General features: G+C 50.6%; 2 protein-coding genes across 3 annotated transcripts in view; both read left to right on the top strand.

Moving 5' to 3' along the window:
- Positions 1 to 557: 557 nt before the first annotated feature.
- The window catches only part of LOC135449761 (C-type lectin domain family 2 member D-like), a 28,822-nt gene continuing 3,799 nt past the window's right edge, over positions 558 to 25,580 (top strand). Inside the window, exons 1-7 of one of the 2 annotated variants that reach the window (XM_064717084.1) lie at positions 558 to 996; positions 1,112 to 1,207; positions 1,719 to 2,111; positions 2,491 to 2,589; positions 2,692 to 2,873; positions 3,074 to 3,174; positions 3,265 to 3,803. In XM_064717084.1, coding sequence (XP_064573154.1) covers positions 1,868 to 2,111; positions 2,491 to 2,589; positions 2,692 to 2,873; positions 3,074 to 3,174; positions 3,265 to 3,379 — 741 coding nt within the window. In that variant the 5' untranslated portion in view covers positions 558 to 996; positions 1,112 to 1,207; positions 1,719 to 1,867 and the 3' untranslated portion in view covers positions 3,380 to 3,803. Of the gene's footprint in view, positions 997 to 1,111; positions 1,208 to 1,718; positions 2,112 to 2,490; positions 2,590 to 2,691; positions 2,874 to 3,073; positions 3,175 to 3,264; positions 3,804 to 20,665; positions 20,765 to 25,580 lie in introns of those variants that run through there. The other variant, XM_064717085.1, reaches the window with a different exon arrangement.
- The window catches only part of LOC135449760 (C-type lectin domain family 2 member D-like), an 87,422-nt gene continuing 80,353 nt past the window's right edge, over positions 18,512 to 25,580 (top strand). The window contains exon 1 of the mRNA XM_064717083.1: positions 18,512 to 18,660. The gene's annotated coding sequence lies outside the window, so the exon portion shown is untranslated. The remainder of the gene's footprint in view (positions 18,661 to 25,580) is intronic.

The raw sequence follows: 25,580 nt of genomic DNA, 5'->3' as shown, positions 1-25,580 counted from the left end.
GCACCTGCAGCTGGAGAGCAAAACAGAGAGAGCCCAAAGTGACACCATGTCTTGTAGATAATCTCACAAAGATATGTCAGAGTTCATGAAAAGCCAGTTATAAATATGGTGATTATATCTTATGAACAGTGTCTGTTATACGTATGGATGAATTCACATGATGGAACCAATATTAAAACTTTTTACAAGCTTTTTTTTACAGCTTGCTTACAGGCTATTTTAACTTATGGGGTCTTGTTTCAAAGATGTGTTGTTTAAAGGTTAAGGTTTTTAATATATATTTTTGGAATTATTTTTTATCTCTGGGAACAGAGATATTTTTTTTTTCTTGGAGGCACAGAATTTTATTACTCTTCTCTCTGTTTCAATTTTTTATGGGATTACAGTAACTTTCATATTTGTTTGCTTTGCTGTGCAGTCTTTTGTTTGATCTTCAGTAGAATTCTATCTCTCTATACTTTTAAGCGTTATCGAGTACAAAGTCTTTTTTCCATAGTTTTATCAGAGGATTTTAGCTTTAAGATTAAGGCATCTCTTTATCTCTCTTGTTTGGGATTTAATTTCTTCTTTACTGTCTCAGAAGCTGTACAGCTTTTAGTAGCTAAAACTTTTGCGTCGCTTTTTTAAATACCTCCCGTGCAAATCCAAACCAGGTGGATATCGTCGAGAACTGGAATACACTTTTATCTGCCTGGGCTGCAAAGGCGCGGTGGGAGGGGACGGCCGCTGGGAATCCTGTGCGAAAACCCCGCTCTAAGGAAAAGGGACCCACGCCGGAGGACCTGCAGAAGAACCTCAGCCCCCGGGGAAGCTGCTCCTGGCGGTCTCCCCCTCTGGGGGCCGCGCCCCCCGCTCTCCCCCTGCGCTGCACGGCCCGGCCATCGCCACCGGCCGGGGCTCGGCTCGGCACGGCCATCACAGCACCGCGGGTGAAGGCAGGACCCTCGCTGCTTTCAACGCTGATTGGGCAAAACGAGCTCCTAAATCGGCTAAATTGTTCCCATGCATCTCTTGAGTCATCCTTTTTTTGGTGCCCTTTAACATATACCACCACTACTTCCTCCACAGCGGAACCTGACTCCGGCCGTGCCGGGCCGGTGGGTGTGACCAGGACGGGACCGGAGCGGCGGCGGCGGGTGGCGAAGTCGTGACGGACCTCGGAGCGGCGGCGGCACCGGGGCCCAGCGAGGCGGCGGCTCCAGCCCAGGTGGGACCGCGGTCGGTGCTGCCCCAGCTCGGGGCTCGCTGCGGGCGGAGGGGGCCGCGGTGAGGGCCGGGGGGTTCTGGCGAGTTCCTGGTGCCGGCTTCCCCCGTGTGCCCCCTGCGCTGGGATCGCAGCCGAGGGAGCGGCTGCCCGCGCTCTCCTCCTTGCCCGGATGGCCGGCATGGAGCCGCTGCCGCGGCAGCGATGGCTCATCCCGGCTGCTCTCGCTAGGACGGAGGCGGCTGCTCTGGGGCGGGACCCTTCCCGCCCGTGCGGCACCGGGCTGGGGCCGCTGCTCGGGCGGGAGGTGTCCGTGCCCGGCTCGGGGCTGGCACGGCATGAACTTGAACGCAGTGCCTCAGAGCCCAAAGCGCTGCAGGCGCCGGGTGCGGGCGCAAAGCGCCCTGCTACCGCACTTCTGGGCAGCGGGGACAGCGCAGCCACAGCTGCCACCGCCCTCCTGAGCCCCCGCACGGCCGGCACCAGCAGCGACCTCTCTTCGTGTCCCTTTCAGGGTGCCATCAGCGCGGCTGTGAAGCTGTTTCCGAGACCGAGCTCCCAAAGGATCTGCCAGCAGCACTCCTGATATCTCTGCAGCAAGGTGCTGTTTGTTCTGGGCAGAGAGATGCTGCCTGTGAGCAGGAGAAGAGTGAATTCTGCTCCATGAGTAGAGTTGCGAATGAGCCCCAGCATCTCCAGGAGGGACCAGCAGCCGCGGTTCCACACTTGCCTGGGGCCCAAGAAGCCTCTTGGCATAAGCAGGGGGATGCCACTTGTGAGCGTGCAGTGAGTGCAGATGTGGAGAATGGATTCTGCACCAGTGACGGGAGCGTGAGGGAGCCCCTGGCTCCCCAGGGCACAGCAGCAACGGGCAATGAACACAAAAGGAACCTCAGAAGACTCCTGGGTGAGTACAGGGCCACCCCTGTGGCCTCTAGACAGGGGCCCGTGTCCCCTCCCAAGGCCAGGGCTGGCAGGTGTGTGGCTGTTTCCCGATGTCTGGAAGAGGCCTTGTGCTCTGCTGGGCCCCATCCGTGGCTGGAAGCAAGAGCCCCAGCTGCCCCCAAGGCTGTGCAGTTCTCCTGCTGCAGCCTGTGCCCACAGCTGTGTCCCTGCCTGTGGCCACAGCTGTGTCCCTGCCTGTGGCCAGGCTCTTGGCTCTCTGGCTGCCAGCTGAGGGAGGCCCACACTGCCTCAGGGCTCCCTGCTCTGCTCCCTGGCCGTGGGCTGAGCAGATTGCAGGGCCGGCTCTGCTTCTGGCAGCCAGCAGCTCTTTCCTGCTCCAGGTGAACGGTTCAGGTGCCATCCCGTGGGCACGGCAGTGCTGATTCTGCTGCTCCTGGTGCTGGTGCTGGCTTTGGGGGCGGCCTTGGCTGTGCTGGCAGGTAAGGGAGGGGCAGCAGCCTGGGCCCAGCCCCTCGGGGCAGAGCGGGCTCCCTGCTCCCTGCACAGGGGAATCCTCAGACCTTCTCCTCTTCCTCCTGCAGCACCACAGGTTCCAGTCACACCTGCGACTCCGCTGTTGGTTCTGGGCTGTCCCCATGGCTGGGTGGGCTACAATGGGGTCTGCTACAACTTCTCACTGGATTACAGCACGTGGGAGCAGGGTCAGGAACAGTGCTCCAAGCTCAATGCCTCCCTGGCCATTGCCAAGGATGAGGAGGCCATGGTGAGTGAGGGGCTGCGGGCGGTGTGGGGTGGCTGAGGGCAGCCTGGGGGCGCTCCTGGGCCGGGCTCGGTGCTCGTAGGGCCGGGGCTGCAGCCCTGGGCCGGGGCCTTGCAGGGAAGGAGCCCCGGCGTGCGGGGGCAGCCCCGGGCACGTGTCCCGCCGAGGGGCCGGGGCAGCTCCCACTCCTCTCTCCTGGGCAGGATTTGCTCTTCCGCCTCCATGGGAACATCGATTACTGGCTCGGGCTGCGCAGACGGGGCGAGCGCCTGCAGTGGGGGGACGGCAGCAGCTACAGCTCCCGGTGAGTGCCGGGGAGCCGGGCAGGGCCTGGGGGCACAGGGGCACAAGGGCTTCCCCTGGCAGCCAGCGCTGCCTCTGCTCCTCCCTGCAGGGTTCCTGTCCTTGGCAATTCCGAGTGTGTGTACCTGGTTGAGAGGAGATTCAAGAGTGACAACTGCTCCCATGAGCGGCCGTATCTCTGCAGCAAGGCCCAAGCTCCCCTGTAACAGGGGCTGCACAAAGGACCTTCTCCACGCTGGGCAGTGCCAGCTTCACCTCTGAGCCCAGCACAGCGCTGTCCTTCCTCAGCTGCGCCCTGTGCCTTGCACTTCCTCTCAGGGTCACCTCAGTGCCTCTCCATCCCCAGTGCCAGCGCTGGGCTGGGGCTGCAAAGGAAAAGTCTCTGCAATCCATCCTGCCACCGATGCTGCCTGCAGTGAGTGCATTGCCCTCATGACACAACGAGCTCCAATGGGAAATCCAGATCTCCCTCGGCTCCGGGAAATCATCACAAAGTGGCCGGAACGTGGCACTATTGGACTGTCCTTGGAAGAGGAGGAAGAACCGCTGACACGTGCTGAGGAGGAATCCCACTTTTGGCATCAGGCACCTGACTGTGAAGAAGGGTCTTTCTGTCTGTCTGTCTATCTGTCTGTCAGCTGCTGGCTCTTTATCTGTGTCGCCTTTGGAGGAGGACGGTCGGAGCTGCTGCATAGGGAAGGGAATTCGGTGCCACCGCCACAACCCAGCCCAGAGCTGCTTCTCCTGCTGTGGGGCTGTGGGCTGAGCCTGTGCTGGTGAGAGCAGCCCCTGCACGGGCCCCTCAGTGTCACCCCTCAGTGCCGCAGGGCCCTGTCCCCCCTGCTCGGGTGCCCGGGATCCTGAGCTCGCCTCTCCCTGCCCTGCTCACACCCGGCTGCCGCTGCCGCGCCCCCGCTGCCCCTCGGGCGCTGCTCCGAGCTTTGGCTGCTCCGGAGCTGCGAGGAACGGATTTGTACAGAATCTGTAAAAATTGATCACACGGTCTTGTATATCTGTATGCAAATATTGAGATCAGGTGTGTTGACTTAGGAAAGCTATGGAATAGGGATTTTATTGTTGAGAGATTGAATTAGAAATAAGTTTTAAAATACAAAAAGAGTATATCAGAGTGTAGATATATATATACATAAAAGATGGTTCAGAAAAAGAGTAGATATTTTAGAGATTTAGAGCTCTGATAGATGCATTGTAAATAGGAGTATGTGAGGTACAAATCCAAGTGATTCGTGTAAGAAGTAATAGCAGTATTGTGTGGTAAAAGAAAATAGCTTGAAAAACATTGATAAGGTACTGCAATTAGGAAATAGCTTTTATAAGGACAACGTTGAGGCTTATGGTTCTTATGTTTCATTCTTTTTTGAGACTGATAATATAATAAAATCTTTTAATAGACTTTTGAGTTACCCCGTCTCTATAGAAACTAAAAAAACCAACAAAACAGTACATCCATTCTAAAGAAAACAATAACTCAGCTATCTTTCAAGCATTAAAACCTCAAAATTTGTTTGTTCATTGCTACTACAAAGAAACAAGATCTGAAAGAATTAGTTTACAAAAAAACCACTCAAAACCTCCACTGACCTCACTAGCTCAACTCAAACAGAAACCAATATTATTTCCTGTTACATAACATCAAGCAAGCTTTTAAAAAACATAATCCAGCACAAAATATCCAAGCAACCAAAAGACATTGATAAATGCCTTAACGCTCTAATCTAATTCCTATGATATTTCAAACAAAACCTGAAAAGTTTACTATCTTAGGTTCGAAAGCAATTTCTAACTCTAAATAATACTTCCGTATTCATCTTCCCTCTGAGACCCAGTTAAATTCAAACTATACAATACTTTTACCACAAACCAAGTCGATACAAACACAAATGTATTCCCTCCGCTCAACGGATGTAATAATTAATTTATTTGAACAACCTGCAAAGCTTTCCACTTCCCCACTCTTGTGTGCAGCCCCTGCGCGTCCCCAGCCGTGTCTCCGAGCCCTCCCTCCCTCCAGCCCTGCCCAGAGGCCCCGCAAGCCCGAGCGCAGCCGCGCTGCCCCCGGCGCTGCCCCGCAGCCCCCGCCGCTCTCCCGGCTCAGCCCCGCTGCCATCCCCGGCCCGCCCGGGATCCTCCAGCCCTGCCCGGCCGGCAGCGAGGGCAGCTCTGCCCAGCTCAAGGAGCGAGGCTGCTCTGCCAACGCTGCAAAAACCCGAGCTCTGGCTGCCGGCAAAGAGAGCAACGAGAGAAAACCCCGCGATTGGCAAACTCCTCCACAGGGAAATGAAGCAGGGCACGGACTCTGGAGCAGAGGAAGAGTTTAACCCGTTCCATCCCAGCCCCGTGAACACACAACGGGAACTGACTGATTTGGCTGACATTAGACCTAAACTCATAAGAGGTAAAGATTTTTATTCACCATACAGAAAACTCCTTGCTGTGCCAGTTCGATATAAGGAAAATAATGCTAATCCTCGGTGGGAGCCTATAGCACATTAGGATATTGAGAAGTTAAGGAAAGCTTTTAAAGACATCAGCTTAAACTCCCAGTATTTTAGTAACGTGGTGAGAAGTAGATATGATTCTTATCACCTCACACCTTCAGACTGCTGTAACATTTCAGCTGTAATTTTAACAAACTCATAATATATTCTGTGGGACTTGGAACAGTGAAAGCATCTTCACAGATCAGTGGAGAGCTCTGCTAGAAGTCTTAATGTCCAACTAACAATCAGTCAATTAGCTAGAGATCCTCCAAACCATAAAGCTGAAGACCAAGCCGAATCTCTTTCTAGACCAGGAATAAGAGATATTAGAAATGCAGCCAGAAAGACTCATTTAATGCTACAACTGCAGGAACCCATGAAAATGCCGATTCTCTGATTTAACAAGCCACAACTAAACCTTCTCCTGCCTTTTTAGATCTCTTGGCACAAGCAGTTCAACAGCAGCCTCCTAAGGAAACAGCACATCCTCTTTGAATTAAAGCCTTGCCTTTACTGATACAAACAATAAATGTAAAAGGGTTCTTTTACCAGCCCATCCACCAACAGTGCCACGAATGCTCTCAGCTTGTGGTGAGCTCAGCACTCCACAGCACAACATGACCATACAAGCTCCTGCTCTGGGGGAACAACTTACAAAGTCCCAAGATTCGCTGGGAAATAAATTCCAAAGAGTTATTGAGGCTCAAACCAAAACTATTGAAGAAACCCTCACTGCTTTACAGGTAGAGCCCATTAAAGAGCCATGTTTTAACTGTAAGAAAACCTAAGTAATTTTTAAAAACGACAGTTCTGAAGCAGAGAACAATACAAAATCACCTGATTCTTACCCTCAGTACAAAAAGAGAAAGAGATATTATACTGATCGCTGTCGCTCCAAATGTAACATAACAGAAAAGCCTCTGTCGGGAACTTCAACAAGGGCTCACAGCGCCACCGTGTCACAAAACAAAGAACGGCGGCTCCATCGCAAACAAACTTAGAGCAGATGCAATTTGTAAAATCACCAGAAATCTCCCGAGCAACCCCGACTTATTACCCCCAGGGGCACGATGCAAACTAACAATTTCTACATTAACATTCCTCTAAACAAACTTTTGTCATCAATTTATGCCCACAGGAGTTACTAGTACTTCACAACAGAGACAGGGCTTTTAAATTCTAAGCTGAGACAAAACCATAATTCTTAGATTTTCAGTGTTCCCAACTATTATTTCAGTACACTGTAACCAAGAGCTGATAGCTTTAGCTCTTGCTTCCAGCACTCCAGCACTAATTCAACCCAAACCACTCAGAGCTATCACAGCTGCATTGCCAGGGACTGTAACTGAGCAAGGCATCCATGGAGAGCCTGTGCTTTTAACTAAGCCAACTGTGCACCAAGGAAGAGCACCGACAGCTGTAGCCCACAGCTGGTGGCCTTTGGGTGGGAGGTGTCCCCAGTGAGCAGCCACAGCCCCCTTGCAGCCTGAGCCAGGGCAGTGGAACAGTGAATGTCACAGCTGTGCTGGGCACGGGCACAGAGGGCACTGCAATTCCTGCTGTGCTTCAGCCCAGCCATTCCAATCTGGGAGCGCCCATGGGGGCTCTCCCAAGAGCCAGAACAGTCCCACTGTGTGTGCACAGTGAGCTCATGGGGACTGCCACCAGTGCTGAGGGTGAGCCAAGGATCACCCGGCCCCTCGTGGGGCACAAACCCATCCCAGCAGAGAAGGGAGACTCGCTGGCCCAGTACAGAACAGAAACAGAAGGGAGTTTTTAATGAGAGCCACAGCAGCTCCTGCTAGGGCACTTATTTACAATCGAACAGGACGGGGCAATCTGGACTGGTGACATCAGCTATTTATTCAGCACATCAGTCTCAGTACATTGTTAGGACAATGGAGACAGGATGTTTACAACGGGAAATGCTAAGGGGGTGTTACATTATAGCACAGTATAAAACTATCTCGGCTTAGATTTCAGCTAATCACACACAGAGCAAAACATATTGACAAGAATTCTATCTAATCATTTGAAACACACGTAATGGTAGTTAAAACAAAGACTTGTTCATCAGAGACAAAGAACAGAGATCTATTCATACTAACTTTCTAAAGCTATACATTAAATAACTTTGTTGCAATTTATAAGCCAGTTCTACAGCACCGACCACTCCAAAGTTATCATCAAAAATAACAGCCCTGTCTAAGGGAGTCAGGAGCCTCCAGCAGAGAAAAAACTAAATACTATAAAAAAATTAATACATGAACAATTGCAAAATAATCTCATCAAACCCACAAATGGTCCTTAGACATCCCCAGTGTTTGTCATACACAATAAAATGTCTGATTCCTGGAAATTACTCCCATCTCCTGCTGCTGAGGGCACTTGCTGAAATGAAAAATACTCAGGAACCTTTCCCTTTCTTGATATAAGAATGGCTTCTGCAAGTCCTTGGGGTGTGAGCACAATGATTAGAAACCGACCGTGCAAATGAAAGTTTTCCCCTCCTTTCCCCCACTCCATGCTCCATCCTCTCACTTACTTTGCCATCTCAACAACTGCTAAGGAAACCTTTCTCATCCTGTCAATTGGCAATGCAACTGTTTTTTAATTCAGTTTTAAAATAGGTTTTAAAGTCAGGCTCTGCCCATGCTATTGACTTAAATTTCGGATGAAGTTGTGGGTGCCTAACAAGCTCTGTGCTGCTTTGAAGCCTTTCTTCAAGGCTCAAAGAATGACCCCGGCAGGGAGTGCAGGAGTGTTGTGCTCTCCTTGTTTAGAAATGGAGTGCACCAAACCAGGTTCCTTTAAAAGGCATTTTAAGTGAAATGGAGGCCCTGGAATTCCTTTGGGAAATGTTCCATTTAGGACAGAGCCACAGTGCCAGAAGCTGTTTGTCTGATGCTCAGTTCATGCTCTGGTCAGTGCAGGGCAGCCCCTCAAGAAATGCATGAGCCAAAGCCAGCAAGGAGAGGAAAAGAGCCGAGCTGAGCTGAGAGAGCTGGAGAGATGAAATGGCACAGATGTGCCTGGAGCATGGCCCTCCCCAGCAGCTTTTCTTACAGTTCAGTGTTCAAAAAGCTGAAAGCTGATGCTCAGGACTTTGGGATCTGTCTTGGAAGTGCCGAGGGGATGAGCTCACTTAGTGGAACCCAGGCAGTGGAGTGCCACAAGCCTGCAGCCAGATTGCTTCTCCTTCATCTAGAATTAAATATTCTTTTAGTTATGGGGTTTTATTTGGTATCATAGAGATGCTAGAATTGAAAGAAGAGAACAGAAACAGGCTGGAGCACTACTGGCACAGTAATTGATATTTCACTTTTCCTCTTTCCCCTATTAAAATATATGTACATAACATGAACTTTTAAACACTGTTGTTTGGGACAAACACTCTTTTTTCCCTTTCTTTAGAAGAGATATGCAAGTCCTGAGACCCTGGGCCAATGCTCCCTGCATTTTATTTATGTTTTTACAATTAAAGAAGGGGCTGAAAAGATTGACAACGAAGATATAACTCAGGAGCTCCCTGGGCAGCCTCCAAACTCTTTGGATAATGCAAAGAGCAGTAGGGTGTGAAGGCTGCTTTCCAGTGTGAGATTAATCCATAATAACCTGCTCAGTGACATCAAAGTCACTGCTTAGAAGCCACTTGTTATTTCCCGAGGTGCAGGAGCTGGAGGGTTTGACAGAGCCTGGGCAGAATGATGAAGAATATTCCTGTCAGATTTCTGCTTCTCTCCTTGTGCCAGCAAGAGAAACCCATCCTCGTTAAGGGTTTTGTTCCTGTGTGACAGTGTGTAGTTTCCCAGCCGGGTTTGCTCTCCTGACAGCTCCAGTCTCGCCTCTTCAAGAGCAGAGCACGCTGTGCCCCCAGGGCTTTGCCGCTGGGAGCACTGGGAGGGAACTGGGAGCACAGGGAATGCCAGGAGGGAACTGGGAGGGAGAGTGGGAGCAGCGGGAGTGAGCAGGAAGGAGCACTGGCAGGGATATCAGGAGCCCTGGGAAGGAACAGCGCTCCCAGCTCCTGCCCAGTGCTCTCCCCATCCCTGCCGGGGCTTGCCAGGAAGAGGGAAACTGGCAGGGAACTGGGAGGGAACTGCTCAGCACTGTGCGAGGGGCAGCAGCCCCAGGGGTGAGCAGTGAGGAGGGGGAAGTGCCCCCAGTCCCTCCCGGGTGCCCCAAAAATGGGATTGAAATGGAGAGGAGAAAGCTTTTCTGTAATTGTGTTTGTACTGGGGAGGATTCCCATTCACCTGCGATTTGAAGGGTCTCAATTGCAGGAGAACACACATTTTTCCTCATTTTGGGTGCCTCCCTTGGCAGGTAATCACTGTTTTCCATGATTTTCATGTTGAAATGGAAGGAGAATAACTTTATGGTGCTGTTGGAATTGAGGGAAAGAGCCCCATTTTCATCATCTTCAGGTTCAAACTGAGCAAACACGGCTGTCCCTGGTCTGAAAGGGCTTCCCTTGAGAGGAACCTCTTGATGTGCCACTGTAAGAGTTCCATCCAGGGGGACCCTCCATTTGAAGGGACCTTCACAGATGAAAAAGATGTCCAAAAGCCCCCAGAATGGGCTTCGTTGAGGGAAATTGAGAAGGAAACTGCATTTCCACTCATTTTAGGGGGCTAAATTAAGGAAAACCCCTCTTGATTCACTTTTGACTCGGGATTAAACTGAGGGGAGACTCTCCTTTTGCATCATGTTATAGATGCATATGATAGTATTGGCTTTTTGCAAATATTAAAATGCATTCTATATGTGTAGTGTTAAAATAACTTTGCTATAGAAATATAATTTTAATTTCTGTTGTTAACTAAAACCTAAAGGTAGCTGATACAAATATGCTTGTGTTGAAATGCCTGCTTGCTTGGGATAATGTCCAAAAAACACATGATGAAGACCTGTTAACTAATATTCCAACTATCAGCACTCATTGTCTGTAAAAAGCCCAATAACTAAAAAATAAAGATAAGAATAGACTAAAAGCACAACCAACAAATACACATGCTCTAAAAAGGCAGACCCAAAGAAGACCCAAGCTAAACACTTTTAAAAACATGTAAACTAGTTTTTTAAAGTCTAAATCTAGAAGAGATGATGCAAAGAAATAGTATTTTAAAAGTGTTTCCAAAAACAGTGTGTGCTCTTGGCTGAGTGCCAAGACCCACCTGACTGTAAGTTTTCCTTTACTATATTTGTCTCCTATTGTCCTTTATTAAACTTTTAAATTTTACTAAGAAAAGAAACCGTATTTTTCACAATCATTTAGGGATCTAAATCGAGAGGGAACCTCCGTTCTCCCCTTGACTCAAGGCTTTGAACTGGCGACAAGAGGGAGTTTCCCCTTGGTTTAACCATGGAGCAATTGCAATAGAAGGGTGAGGATGAGCTGGCGCTGCGGGCCGGGCTCAGTCTCTCCCTGGGGACGGCAAACGCCGCCAGGCACCGAGCGATGCCCCCGGCCCTGCCTGTGCCGCGCCCGCCGGATCCAGCAGCGCTGGAAGCTCCAGGAGCAGCTCAGCGCCTGCTCCGCGCTCGGCCCTGCGAGCCCGGCCCGGAGCGGGGGCTCCGGACACATCCCCGTGCTGGGGCAGAGCCGCTGCTCGGCCCGGGGATCCTTTATCCCCCTGGGGCGGCTGCCGGGGGCCGAGGGCACAGTCCTGGTTCCGAGGCTGAGCCCTGCTGCGTTACCGCTCGTTCTCTTGCCATGATTTGTGTCATAATAAATTCAAAGAATTCCCCCCAGTCGTGTCCCTTTACACCAGTGACCGGTGAGTGATCTCTGCCTGGCCTTTGCCGATCCCCGAGCCTTTCCTGCTGTGTTCTGTTGCCTGCCCAGGGGCAGGAGCAGAGGCTCAGAGCTGGCCCCGGGCACCTGGCCTGGCCCAGCCCAGCCCAGGAATCCCTGCCAGCATTCCCTGCACCATTACCCGGCCCCACGGCGGCTGCGGCTCCGCAGGCAGGCGGCTCCAGGAGTTCAGAGTGGGCAAAATGGGAGCGAGGGACAGGAGGCAGCTGGTGCCAGTGGGGGAATGGCTTTGCTGGAGCTGGCAGGGACAGGAGGAGGAGGGAGAAAGTGGTGCAAAGTGTCCTGGTTTAGGGCAATTTTGGGAGAAAATTCTTTAAAGGAGTTTCCTCTAGGGAGCAAATTCATGCTCCCCCACCCCCAGCTGCTTAGGGAAAAAGATTTCCTTGGATAAAAGTGGAAAAAACTGTTCATTTAACCAGCAAAGCATTTACCAGCACAAAAACTGAACAATATTAAACAGCAGAACCTCTCACCGTGTGAAGAGATGACAAGCTCAGAAAGCCCCCTCTGTGGGGTGTAGTTCAGTTCACTCAGTCCCTTATCAGTCCCTTATCAGTCTCTCACAGTCCCTTATCAGTCCCTGTTGCCAGGCCCTGCCAGGTGCGCCACGGCTGTGAGCTGCCGGTGCTCTTGTGATGTTCAGTCCAGGGCAGGTTAAACAGGAACAGAGAAAAAGGAAAACCCACAGTACAGGGAACTTCTCTGCCTCATGGAGGTAAAAATTAACACGATTCTGGCAGAGCTGCAGGAGCACAATGTGCAGAGTGAATGCAGTTTGTGATAACAACCTGTGCCTTCTTCTCTGCCCCTTCTCTCTCAGAACCTGCCTTAAATGTGCAGAGCTTATTTCTGGGCTAAACAGACAAATGGGGATATGAGTGTCATAAAGTCACCCCAGGACACTCCTGTACCCCCTAAAAATAAAACTATTAATCTTAACAAATTTCCACAGAAATTACCAAAAATATTAACTCATTTATAAAAATAAAACCTAGAAAAACATTCCCTCAAAATATAAAATAGCCCATATAACAAGCAACTCACTATAATAACACCTAATATTAAAAGAAAATCCAAACAACCATAAAAAAATCATCATTATAAAAAACCCCTATAATAACAGTTTTACCCCTAAAACCCTACAAAACAAGTTAGATGAAATTTGTTTTTACCTCAACTCACCTCAACTATAACATTAAATCAATTAAACCAGAGTATTAATTAAATTTTAAAAATCAATACTACTTCCAGTATTATTAATAATATAACAAATATTAGTACTACTAAACATAACTGGTACAAAACAAAACCACCATCAATTTTCCCTTACTAGTACATGAACATAATTATAAAAATTTTAAAAGATTATATTACATAACCTTATCTAACCACTCTGCCCATCCACAAACACCTTCAAAAATGAAAAATTTAACAAATTAAATAAAAACAAACAATAAATCCTAATTAAACAATCTATTAAAGAAAAAATACTTTATACCTTAACTAAATAAAAGTTACAAAATAAATTTCCAAATATTAATTATTATAATAACAGTATAAGTAATAGTACCCTATATACTTCACTGTATACACAAATAATACATAAGACCAATCACTGAGATAAGGCTGCTGACTTAGGAGGGCCACGGAACAGAGGTGACATTGGTGAGAGAGAGGTTGTTTCAATAAGTTTCAAAATATGGCCATGCAAAAAAACCAGACACTTTAGAGAATTAGAGCTATGAAAGATGCACTGAAACAGGGCCACGTGAGGTAAAAATACAGGTGATGGGTGTTAGAAGTAATAGTAGTTGTGACAAACACCATTCACTTGTGTTAAAACTTTAGAAGTTTAGTAATAATGAAAATTGTAATAAAAATTAGGACAATAAGAATTTGGACAATCAAAGTTAGGACAATAAAAGACAAGAAAAAAGCAAAGAATTAGGGATGTCCGGGTGCTTTTGCATTCTGGCACAAAAGCACACCTTGCTAACAAAGGATTAACCCTTAAAAGCAACAGCCTATTGCATATTCATAAATCTCATACAACAATCAAATTCCTTTCAAACTAAGGGGGTTTCTGCTTAATTTCAACTCTCCCCCTCATCTGAGCTTTCCCAATTATGAGGCAAGAGTTCTTCTCTTGGGATCTTGGTGTGTTCTTGCTGTTATCTCTATGTGAAGAATTTCTTGATTATCTTATCCATTCCTTGAGCTAGTTACAGAAAGTATCTTACATCACATAGTTTCTATTTTAATATTATGCTGTAGCCTAAAAACTATATTTACCACACTACTTAAAAGAGATTAATACAGCACTGCTTAAAAGAGATCAATACACCACTACTTAAAAGAGATTAATACAGCATAACTTTCCAAAACAACACATTTAATGTGAAAATTGTGTATTTTATCATTGGCTTTTCACAAATATAGAAATGAATATTTTATGTGTTATGTTAGAAAGTAATGCTGTATTAATTGTCTTAAGTAATGTGTTAAATATAGTTTTAAGTTCTAACATGTTAAAATAGAAACTATGCTGTGTGAGATACTTTTTTTCTTAAAAAAGGACTCACACCGAGATAGCAGCCACAGGACACCCAAATCTTTCAGAGAAAGAGAATTTATTGCTCCATTATTGAGTTCTTCCTGCCTCACTCAGCCCTGAAGACGCCATCAGGATTCAGAGGCAGAAGCTGACACTGCCCAGACAGAATCCTGTGTTTGAATGGAATTTATGCATCATGGATGAGGTGTATGAATATGCAACAGGCTGTTGCTTTTAAGGGTTAATCCTCAGTTAATGTGGGTCCTTTTCTGGGCTTATTTTGCCCAGAAAGAGGTACCTGGACTGTCTGTAACTCTTTGTTTCTATTGTCTCATATTGTCCTAGTCCAAATTGTCCAAATTATTATCACTCTAATTATATTACTATTTTTCTAACCATGTTATTACTATTAAACTTTCAAAATTTTAAAAACCAGGTGATTGGCATTTTTCACACTTATGTAGTCCTTTTGTTGTATTTTGGTCAATGTTTAATAGACTCCCTGCTCCTGCTGGCCACACCATTCCTGATCCAGGCCAGGAGCCCTTGGCCTTCCTGGCCACCAGGACACACTGCTGGCTCATGTTCAGCCGGCTGTCACCAGCACCCCCAGGTCCCTTTCTGCCTGGGCACTGCCCAGCCACACCATTCCCAGCCCAGAGCATGGCAGGGGTTATTGTGGCCAAAATGCAGCACTGGGCACTTGGGCTTATTAAACTTCATCTTCCTGGACTCTGCCCATTCATCCAACAGTTCCAGGTCTCTGCAGAGCCCTCCTACCTTCCCACAGAGGGACACAGCTCCCAGCTCAGTGTCATCTGCAGATTCACTAATGAAAGACTCAATTTCCTCATCTATGTCACCAATAAAAATATTGAAAAATATTCCTTTTAAAAATATTGCCCACTAGAGACTGAGGCAAAGAAGGCATTGAGGACCTCTGCCTTCTCCTCATCTGCAGTTACTAAGTTCCCTCATGCATCTAAAAGAAAACAAAAACTGGTCCTACCCTTCCTTTTACCATTAATATATTTGTAAACACATGTTTATTATCCTTTACAAAAGCTGTCAATTTAAGTTCAAACTGAGTTTGGGCCTCCCTATTTTTTTCCATACATTCCCTAGCAAGCCTCCTTAAATACTTCCTGAGAGATCTGACCCTCCTTCCAAAGATCATACATCCTCCTTTAATTTTTAAGTTCCTACAAAACCTCGTTGCTCATCCAGGCCGTACGCTTTCCTTTCTGACTCAATATTTTGGCACACAGAGACAGTCTGTTCCTGTGCCCTCAAGATCTGTTATGAAGCATGCCCACCATTCCTGGACTCCTTTGTTTTTAAGGGCTGCTTCCCAAGGAACTTTCTGAATAAGTCTCCTAAACAGGCCCAAGTCTGACCGCAGGAAGTCCAATGTAAAAATTTTATTGATGTTCCTCCTGATATCACCAAATGTCGAGAACACTGTAATTTCGTGATCACTGTGCCACAGGAGGCCTCCAACCAGCACATCTCCATTTACAAACAATAATTAACAAAGTTCCATCCCTGGAAGGGTCACTCACAAGCTGTGATTGCTGTGCCCTGGAAAGACTCCATGAGTGCTTTGGACGCCGACCGGGTTCCTTCTTGTCTGCTCGGGCTCCCTGCACAACGTCTCTTTGTATTTATCATGACCCAGTGTGCGTTCCAGCTGCTCGGGCTCCCTGCCAAACGCGTTCTCTTTGCTGTGACCCCAGACCAGGCTCCCTCGCTCGCCTCCTCTCCTCCCCGCCCCTCGCTGCTTCCCCGGGCGCTGTTTGCTCAACACGGCCAAAATCCCTCCCACACCCAGATCGGCTTCGCCCTGCGGCGGCAGCGGCCGGGAGCGGCGGCTCTGACCGGGACCGGAGCGGCGGCGGCACCCGGAGCTCGGGGGCGGCTCCAGCCCAGGTGGGACCCGCGGTCGGATGTGTCCCGCTCGGTGCTGAGGGCGGGCTCAGGGGCCGCTGCTCGGGCGGGAGGTGTCCGTGCCCGGCTCGGGGCTGGCACGGCATGAACTTGAACGCAGTGCCTCAGAGCCCAAAGCGCTGCAGGCGCCGAGTGCGGGCACAAAGCGGCGCATCCTGCCCGCTCCGGGGCCGAGGCTTCTCGGCGCTGCGCTCTGTGCCGGGAGCCGCTCCGTGTGCCCAGGCAGGGAGCCGCAGCGGCCGTGCCGGCTGTGTTGGAATTTAGTGCCAGCCTTTTCTTGCCTCCTCCATTCTCCTGCATTCCCTTCTCTTGTCGAATCTGAAGAGGCCGCATCTGCCTCCCTGTTTCCTTCCTCTCTCGCGTTCCAGGTCCTGTTTCCCAACCCTGTTCTTTCCTTAACAAACCCTTGATAACCCGTTCCCCACTTAAGGCTTTGTTGTATCTTTGTTTTTCTACCTTCTGGCTGCTGTGGGTGAAGGTCTGGCTTTGAGGAGCACACCCTGCTCTCCCTGCTCCAGAAACCAGCCTTGCAGTTATCCCAATCTCCTGCTGCTGAGGGCTTCCTTAGGCTCCTGCTGAAATGAAAAATATCCAAGAAGCTTTTCCTTTCTTGAGATTAGAACGGTTTCTACAAGTCCTTGAGATGTGACCACGAGGTTAAAACTCCACTGGGCAAATGAAGGTTTTCCCCCAATTCCCCCCACTGCTAGCTCCGTCCTCTCCCTTATTTTGCCATCTCAACAACTGCTAAGGAAACTTTTCTCATCTTGTCAATTGGCAATGCAACTGCTCTTTAATTCAGTTTTAAAATAGGTTTTAAAGTCAGGCTCTGCCCATGCTATTGATTTGAATTTTGGATGAAGTTGTTGGTGCTTAACAAGCTCTGTGCTGCTTTAAAGCCTTTCTGCAAGGCTCAAAGAATGACCCTGGCAGGGAGTGCAGGAGCGTTGTGCACTCCTTGTTTAGAAATGGAGGGCATCAAACCAGGTTCCTTTAAAAGCCATTTTAAGTGAAATTAAGGCCGGGGAATTCCTTTGGGAAATGGTCCATTTAGGACAGAGCCACAGTGCCAGAAGCTGTTTGTTCATGCTCTGGTCAGTGCAGGGGAGCCCCTCAAGAAATGCATGAGCCAAAGCCAGCAAGGAGAGGAAAAGAGCCGAGCTGAGCTGAGAGAGCTGGAGAGATGAAATGGCACAGATGTGCCTGGAGCATGGCCCTCCCCAGCAGCTTTTCTTACAGTTCAGTGTTCAAAAAGCTGAAAGCTGATGCTCAGGACTTTGGGATCTGGCTTGGAAGTGCAGAGGGGATGAGCTCCCTTACTGGAACTCAGGCAGTCGAGTGCCACAAGCCTGCACACAATCTGCAGCCAGATTGCTTCTCATTCAGCTGGAATTCAGTGGGAGTTCTTTTTGGTTTGTTTATATTTTTGCCCGTTTGTTTGTTCTGTTTTCTATTTTTAAAGTAACGTTAGAGATGCTACAAGAAGAGAAAGAACAGAGCATAAATAGGCTGGAGCACCACTGGCACAGTAATTGTTATTTTTCTCTTTTCCTTTTAAAAATATATGCAGAAAACACGAACTTTTAAACTCCGTGGTTTGGGACAAACATTCTTTTCTCCCTCTCTTTGTAAGAGATATGCAAGTGCTGAGACCCTGGGCCAATGATCCCTGCACTTTATTTATGTATTTGCAATTAAACAAGTGGCAGATGAGATTGACAAGGAAGATACAACTCAGGAACTCGCTGGGCAGCAGCCTCCAAACTCTTTGGGTGATGCCAAGAGCAGTAGAGTGTGAAGGCTGCTTTCCAGTGCGAGATTAATCCATAATCACCGGCTCAGTGACATCAAAGTCACTTCTTAGAAACCACTTGTTATTTCCCGAAGTTCAGGAGCTGGAGTGTTTGACAGAGCCTGTGCCGCGCCCGCCGGATCCAGCAGCGCTGGAAGCTCCAGGAGCAGCTCAGCGCCTGCTCCGCGCTCGGCCCTGCGAGCCCGGCCCGGAGCGGGGGCTCCGGACACATCCCCGTGCTGGGGCAGAGCCGCTGCTCGGCCCGGGGATCCTTTATCCCCCTGGGGCGGCTGCCGGGGGCCGAGGGCACAGTCCTGGTTCCGAGGCTGAACCCTGCTGCTTCATCGTTCGTTCTCTTGCCATGATTTGTGTAATAATAAATTCAAAGAATTCCCCCCAGTCGTGTCCCTTTATACCGGTGACCGAGGAGTGATCTCTGCCTGGCCTTTTTCCGATCCTCGAGCCTTTCCTGCTGTGTTCTGTTGCCTGCCCAGGGGCAGGAGCAGAGGCTCAGAGCGCTTTTGCTGGCCCTGAGCACCTGGCCTGGCCCAGCCCGGCCCAGCCCAAGAATTCCCACGCTGATTCATTGTTGACAGCCCCAGAAGCGCCTTCCAGGGGCTGCGCTTCTTCCCCAGCTCCAACGGCCTGGGGCCCTTTTTCTTACAACGGTTTTTTTTCGGAAAAAGGAGGGATCTGACTTCTCCCCTCCTCCCCTCTCTTCCTCGCCCCCCGCTGCCCTCCCCACACACTGCTCTCTCACGACGGCCAAAATCCCTCTCGCTCCAGACATTTTCTCTGTCCTGTTGCGCCGTGCCCGCTGTATCTGGCCAGGAAGGGAGCGGCGGCGGCGGAGCTCGGAGGCGGCTCCAGCCCAGGTGGGACCGCGGTCGGTGCTGCCCCAGCTCGGGGCTCGCTGCGGGCGGAGGGGGCCGCGCTGAGGGCCGGGGGGTTCTGCCGAGTTCCTGGTGCCGGCTTCCCCCGTGTGCCCCCTGCGCTGGGATCGCCGAGGGAGCGGCTGCCCGCGCTCTCCTCCGTGCCCGGATGGCCGGCATGGAGCCGCTGCCGCGGCAGCGATGGCTCATCCCGGCTGCTCTCGCTAGGACGGAGGCGGCTGCTCCGTGCCCGGGACCCTTCCCGCCCGTGCGGCACCGGGCTGGGGCCGCTGCTCGGGCGGGAGGTGTCCGTGCCCGGCTCGGGGCTGGCACGGCATGAACTTGAACGCAGTGCCTCAGAGCCCAAAGCGCTGCAGGCGCCGAGTGCGGGCACAAAGCGGCGCATGCAGCCTGCTCCGGGGCCGAGGCTTCTCGGCGCTGCCCTCTGTGCCAGGAGCCGCTCCGTGTGCCCAGGCAGGGAGCCGCAGCGGCCGTGCCGGCGCTCGGTGTGCCCGGGCTCCGAGGCGCCGGGGCAGGGAATCATGCGGGGCACAATGGACACAGCCCGGGGCTGCTGCTTCTTGCCCCTCGGCAGGCGGACTCCGAGCCGCAGCTGCCCCGGGCCAGCAGCAGCCGGCAGCTCGCAGGCGCTCTCAGCGCCCGGCCCGGCACGGAGCTGGGCTGCAGCGGCTGCAGAGCCACAGGGGCCGCGGCTGCGGCCGCCGCAGAGCTGCCGGAGGCTGCGCTTGTCTCCGCACCTGCTGCCGCACCTCTGGGCAGCGGCGACAGCGCAGCCACAGCTGCCACCGCCCTCCTGAGCCCCCGCACGGCCGGCACCAGCAGCGACCACTCTTCGTGTCCCTTTCAGGGTGCCGTCAGCGCGGCTGTAAAGCTGTTTCCGAGGCCGAACTCCCAAAGGATCTGCCAGCAGCGCTCCTGATGTCTCCAAAGCAAGGTACGGTTTCTTCAATCCAGGCAGAGAGTTGCCACCTGTGAGCAGAAGAGTGAGTTCTGCTCCATTCGTGCAGTTGAGAAGGAGCCTCAGCATCCCCAGGAGGGACCAGCAGCCCCGCTTCCACACTTGCCTGGGGCCCAAGAAGCCTCTTGGCATAAGCAGGGGGATGCCACTTGTGAGCGTGCAGTGAGTGCAGATGTGGAGAATGGATTCTGCACCAGTGACGGGAGCGTGAGGGAGCCCCTGGCTCCCCAGGGCACAGCAGCAATGGGCAATGAACACAGAAGGAATCTGAGAAGGTTCCTGGGTGAATGCAGGGCCACCCCTGTGCCCTCTAGGGTGGGCACAGCGTCCCCTCCTGTTACAGGGCTTGCAAGAGCCTTCAGGGTGAAGAGAGAGATGAGAATGTTGACCTCATGTTCAGAAGGCTGGATTTATTATTTTATGATATATATTACATTATGACTATACTAAAAGGAATAGAGAGAGAGTTCTCAGAAGCTAGCTAAGCTGAGAATAGAAAAGGAATGAATAAACAAAGGTCTGTGGTGAGCACAGAGTGAGACCCAGCTCTGCTGTGAGTGGTCAGTAAATCCAAACATCCACCTGAGACCAATCACGGATTCACCTGTTGCATTCCACAGCAGCAGATAACCATTGTTTACATTTTGTTGCTGAGGCCACAGCTTCACAGAAGGGGGAAAAATCCTAAAGAAAGGATTTTTATGAAAAGATGTCTGTGTCCCCTCCCAAGGCCAGGGCTGGCAGGTGTGTGGCTGTTTCCCGATGTCTGGAAGAGGCCTCGTGCTCTGCTGGGCCCCATCCGTGGCTGGAAGCAAGAGCCCCGGCTGCCCCCAAGGCTGTGCAGTTCTCCTGCTGCAGCCTGTGCCCACAGCTGTGTCCCTGCCTGTGGCCAGGCTCTTGGCTCTCTGGCTGCCAGCTGAGGGAGGCCCACACTGCCTCAGGGCTCCCTGCTCTGCTCCCTGGCCATGGGCTGAGCAGATTGCGGGGCCGGCTCTGCTTCTGGCAGCCAGCAGCTCTTTCCTGCTCCAGGTGAACGGTTCAGGCGCCATCCCGTGGGCACGGCGGTGCTGATTCTGCTGCTCCTGGTGCTGGTGCTGGCTTTGGGGGCGGCCTTGGCTGTGCAGTCAGGTAAGGGTGGGGCAGCAGCGTGGGCCCAGCCCCTCGGGGCAGAGAGGGCTCCCTGCACAGGGGAATCCTCAGAGCTTCTCCTCTTCCCCCTGAAGCACCACAGGTTCCAGTCACACCTGCAAATTTGCAGTGCTGTCCTTTTGAGTGGGTTGGGTACAAGGGGGTCTGCTACTACTTCTCACAGGATTACAGCACCTGGTGGCAGGGTCAGGAACGGTGCTCCGAGCTCAATGCCACCCTGGCCATTGCCAAGGATGAGGATGCCATGGTGAGTGAGGGGCTGCGGGCGGTGTGGGGTGGCTGAGGGCAGCCTGGGGGCGCTCCTGGGCCGGGCTCGGTGCTCGTAGGGCCGGGGCTGCAGCCCTGGGCCGGGGCCTTGCAGGGAAGGAGCCCCGGCGTGCGGGGGCAGCCCCGGGCACGTGTCCCCCCGAGGGGCCGGGGCAGCTCCCACTCCTCTCTCCTGGGCAGGATTTGCTCTTCCGCCTCCATGGGAACATCGATTACTGGCTCGGGCTGCGCAGACGGGGCGAGCGCCTGCACTGGGGGGACGGCAGCAGCTACAGCTCCCGGTGAGTGCCGGGGAGCCGGGCAGGGCCTGGGGGCACAGGGGCACAAGGGCTTCCCCTGGCAGCCAGCGCTGCCTCTGCTCCTCCCTGCAGGGTTCCTGTCCTTGGCAATTCCGAGTGTGCGTACCTGGCTGAGAGGAGATTGAGGAGTGACAACTGCCCCAGTCAGCGGCCGTATCTCTGCAGCAAGGCCCAAGCTCCCCTGTAACAGGGGCTGCACAAAGGACCTTCTCCACGCTGGGCAGTGCCAGCTTCACCTCTGAGCCCAGCACAGCGCTGTCCTTCCTCAGCTGCGCCCTGTGCCTTGCACTTCCTCTCAGGGTCACCTCAGTGCCTCTCCATCCCCAGTGCCAGCGCTGGGCTGGGGCTGCAAAGGAAAAGTCTCTGCAATCCATCCTGCCACCGATGCTGCCTGCAGTGAGTGCATTGCCCTCATGACACAACGAGCTCCAATGGGAAATCCAGCTCTCCCTCGGCTCCGGGAAATCATCACAAAGTGGCCGGAACGTGGCGCTATTGGACTGCCCTTGGAAGAGGTGGAAGAACTGCTGACACGTGCTGAGCCGGAATCCCACTTTTGGCGTCAGGCGCCTGACGTGAAGAAGGGTCTTTCTGTCTTTCTGTCTGTCTGTCTGTCTGTCTGTCTGTCACCTGCTGGCTCTTTGTCTGTCGCGTTCAGAGGTCGATGGTCCGAGCTGCTGCATAGGGAAGGGAATTCGCTGCCACCGCCACAACCCAGCCCAGAGCTGCTTCTCCTGCTGTGGGGCTGTGGGCTGAGCCCGTGCTGGTGAGAGCAGCCCCTGCACGGGCCCCTCAGTGTCACCCCTCAGTGCCGCAGGGCCCTGTCCCCCCTGCTCGGGTGCCCGGGATCCTGAGCTCGCCTCTCCCTGCCCTGCTCACACCCGGCTGCCGCTGCCGCGCCCCCGCTGCCCCTCGGGCGCTGCTCCGAGCTTTGGCTGCTCCGGAGCTGCGAGGAACGGATTTGTGCAGAATCTTTAAACATTGATAGAACGTTCACACAGTCTTGTGTATCTCTATGCAAATATTGAGATCAGGTGTGTTGACTTAGGAAAGCTATGGAATAGGGATTTTATTGTTGAGAGATTGAATTAGAAATAAGTTTTAAAATATAAAATGTATATCAGAGTGTAGATATATATATATAAAAAAGATGCTTTACAGAAAGAGTAGATATTTTAGAGATTTAGAGCTCTGATAGATGCATTGTAAATAGGACTATGTGAGGTACAAATAGAGGTGATCTGTGTTAGAAGTAATAGCAGTATTGTGTGGTAAAAGAAAATAGCTTGAAAAACATTGATAAGGCACTGCAATTAGGAAATAGCTTTTATAAGGATAACGTTGAGGCTTATGGTTGTTATGTTTCATTCTTTTTTGAGACTGATAATATAATAAAATCCTTTAATAGGCTTCTGAGTTACCCTGTCTCTTTAGAAACTGAAAAACCCACCAAAACAGTACATCCATTCTAAAGAAAGCAAAAACTCAGCTCTCTTTCAAGCAGTTAAAAACCTCAAAATATTGTTTGTTCATTGCTACTACAAAGAAACAAGATCTGAAAGACTTAGTTTACAAAAAACCACTCAAAACTTCCACGACCTCACCAGCTCAACTCAAACAGAAACCATTATCTCCTATTACACAACATCAAGCAAGCTTTAAAAAACATAATCAAGCACAAAATATCCAAGCAACCCAAAGACATTTATAAAAGCCTTAAAGATCCTTGAATTTAATTCTTATAATATTTCAAAACAAAACCTAAAAATTTACTGTCTTAAGTCCAAAAGCAGTTTCCAACTATAAATAATACTTCTGTGTTCACCTTCCCTCTGAGACCCAGTTAAACTCAAACTGTACAATACTTTTACCATAAACCAAAACCATACAACCACAAATGTATTCCCCTCCGTACAAATGAGGTAATAATTAACTTACTTAAACAACCTGCAAAGCTTTCCACTTCCCAATCTTGTGTGCAGCCCCTGCGCGTCCCCAGCCGTGTCTCCGAGCCCTCCCTCCCTCCAGCCCTGCCCAGAGGCCCCGCAAGCCCGAGCGGAGCCGCGCTGCCCCCGGCGCTGCCCCGCAGCCCCCGCCGCTCTCCCGGCTCAGCCCCCGCTGCCATCCCCGGCCCGCCCGGGATCCTCCAGCCCTGCCCGGCCGGCAGCGAGGGCAGCTCTGCCCAGCTCAAGGAGCGAGGCTGCTCTGCCAACGCTGCAAAAACCCGAGCTCTGACTGCCGGCAAAGAGAGGAACGAGAGAAAAACCCGATATTGGCAAACTCCTCCATAGGGAAATGAAGCAGGGCACGGACTCTGGAGCAGAGGAAGAGTTTAACCCGTTCCATCCCAGCCCCGTGAACACACAACGGGAACTGACTGATTGGGCTGACATTAGACCTAAACTCATAAGAGGTAAAGATTTTTATTCACCATACAGAAAACTCCTTGCTGTGCCAGTTCGATATAAGGAAAATAATGCTAATCCTCGGTGGGAGCCTATAGCACATTAGGATATTGAGAAGTTAAGGAAAGCTTTTAAAGACATCAGCTTAAACTCCCAGTATTTTAGTAACGTGGTGAGAAGTAGATATGATTCTTATCACCTCACACCTTCAGACTGCTGTAACATTTCAGCTGTAATTTTAACAAACTCACAATATATTCTGTGGGACTTGGAACAGTGAAAGCATCTTCACAGATCAGTGGAGAGCTCTGCTAGAAGTCCTAATGTCCAACTAACAATCAGTCAATTAGCTAGAGATCCTCCAAACCATAAAGCTGAAGACCAAGCCGAATCTCTTTCTAGACCAGGAATAAGAGATATTAGAAATGCAGCCAGAAAGACTCATTTAATGCTACAACTGCAGGAACCCATGAAAATGCCGATTCTCTGATTTAACAAGCCACAACTAAACCTTCTCCTGCCTTTTTAGATCTCTTGGCACAAGCAGTTCAACAGCAGCCTCCTAAGGAAACAGCACATCCTCTTTGAATTAAAGCCTTGCCTTTACTGATACAAACAATAAATGTAAAAGGGTTCTTTTACCAGCCCAGCCACCAACAGTGCCACGAATGCTCTCAGCTTGTGGTGAGCTCAGCACTGCACAGCACATCGTGACCATACAAGCTCCTACACTGGGGGAACAACTTACAAAGTCCCAAGATCCGCTGGGAAATTAATTCCAAAGAGTTATTGACCAAACCAAAACTAGTGAGGAAACCCTCACTGCTTTACAGGTAGAGCCCATTAAAAGGGGCCAAGTTTTAACTGTAAGAAAACCTAAGAAATTTTTTAAAAACGACATTCTGAAGCAGAGAACAATAAAAAAAAACCTGATTCCTTTCCCCAATACAAAAAGAGAAAGAGATATTAACTGATCGCTGTCGCTCCAAATGTAACCCTAACAGAAAAGCCTCTGTCGGGAACTTTAACAAGGGCTCACAGCGCCACCGTGTCACAAAAAAGAGAAAGGGGGCCCCCCATCGCAAACAAAATTAGAGCAGATGCAATTTTTAAAATCACCAGAAATCTCCCGACAAGCCCGACTTATTACCCCCAGGGGGACCATGCAAACTAACAATTTTTACATTAACATACCTCAAAAAAAACTTTTTCATCCCAAATTTTTCCCACAGGAGTTACTAGTACTTCCAACAGAGACAGGGGGTTTTAAATTCTAACTTTAGACAAAACCTAATTTTGATTTTCATGTTCCCCCAAAAAATTTTTTCAGTACACTGTAACCAAGAGCTGATAGCTTTAGCTCTTGCTTCCAGCACTCCAGCACTAATTCAACCCAAACCACTGAGAGCTATCACGGCGCATTGCCAGGGACTGTAACTGAGCAAGACATCCCCTGGAGAGCCCGTGCTTTTAAAATAAGCCAACGGGGCACCCAAAGGAAAAGGGACCGAGAAACTGTAAACCCCAGCTGTGGCCTTTGGGGGGGAGGTGTCCCCAGTGAGCAGCCACAGCCCCCCTTTCAGCCTGACCCGGGCAGTGGAACAGTGAATTCACAGCTGTGCTGGGCACGGGCACAGAGGGGACTGCAATTCCTGCTGTCTTCAGCCCAGCCATTGCAATCTGGGAGCGCCCCCGGGGGGTCTCCCCAAAAGCCCGAAAAAAAAAAAGTCACACTGATTTGCACATGACTCATGGGGACTGCCACCCGTGCTAGGGTGACCAAGGAACCCCCCCCCCCCCCGGGGGGCACAAACCCCCCCAGCA

Source organism: Zonotrichia leucophrys, chromosome 6 (genome assembly GCF_028769735.1).
Source record: "Zonotrichia leucophrys gambelii isolate GWCS_2022_RI chromosome 6, RI_Zleu_2.0, whole genome shotgun sequence".
Classification (NCBI taxonomy): domain Eukaryota; kingdom Metazoa; phylum Chordata; class Aves; order Passeriformes; family Passerellidae; genus Zonotrichia; species Zonotrichia leucophrys.
The sequence above is the reverse complement of the archived record's forward strand: the minus strand, read 5'-3'. Positions and strand labels throughout refer to the sequence as shown.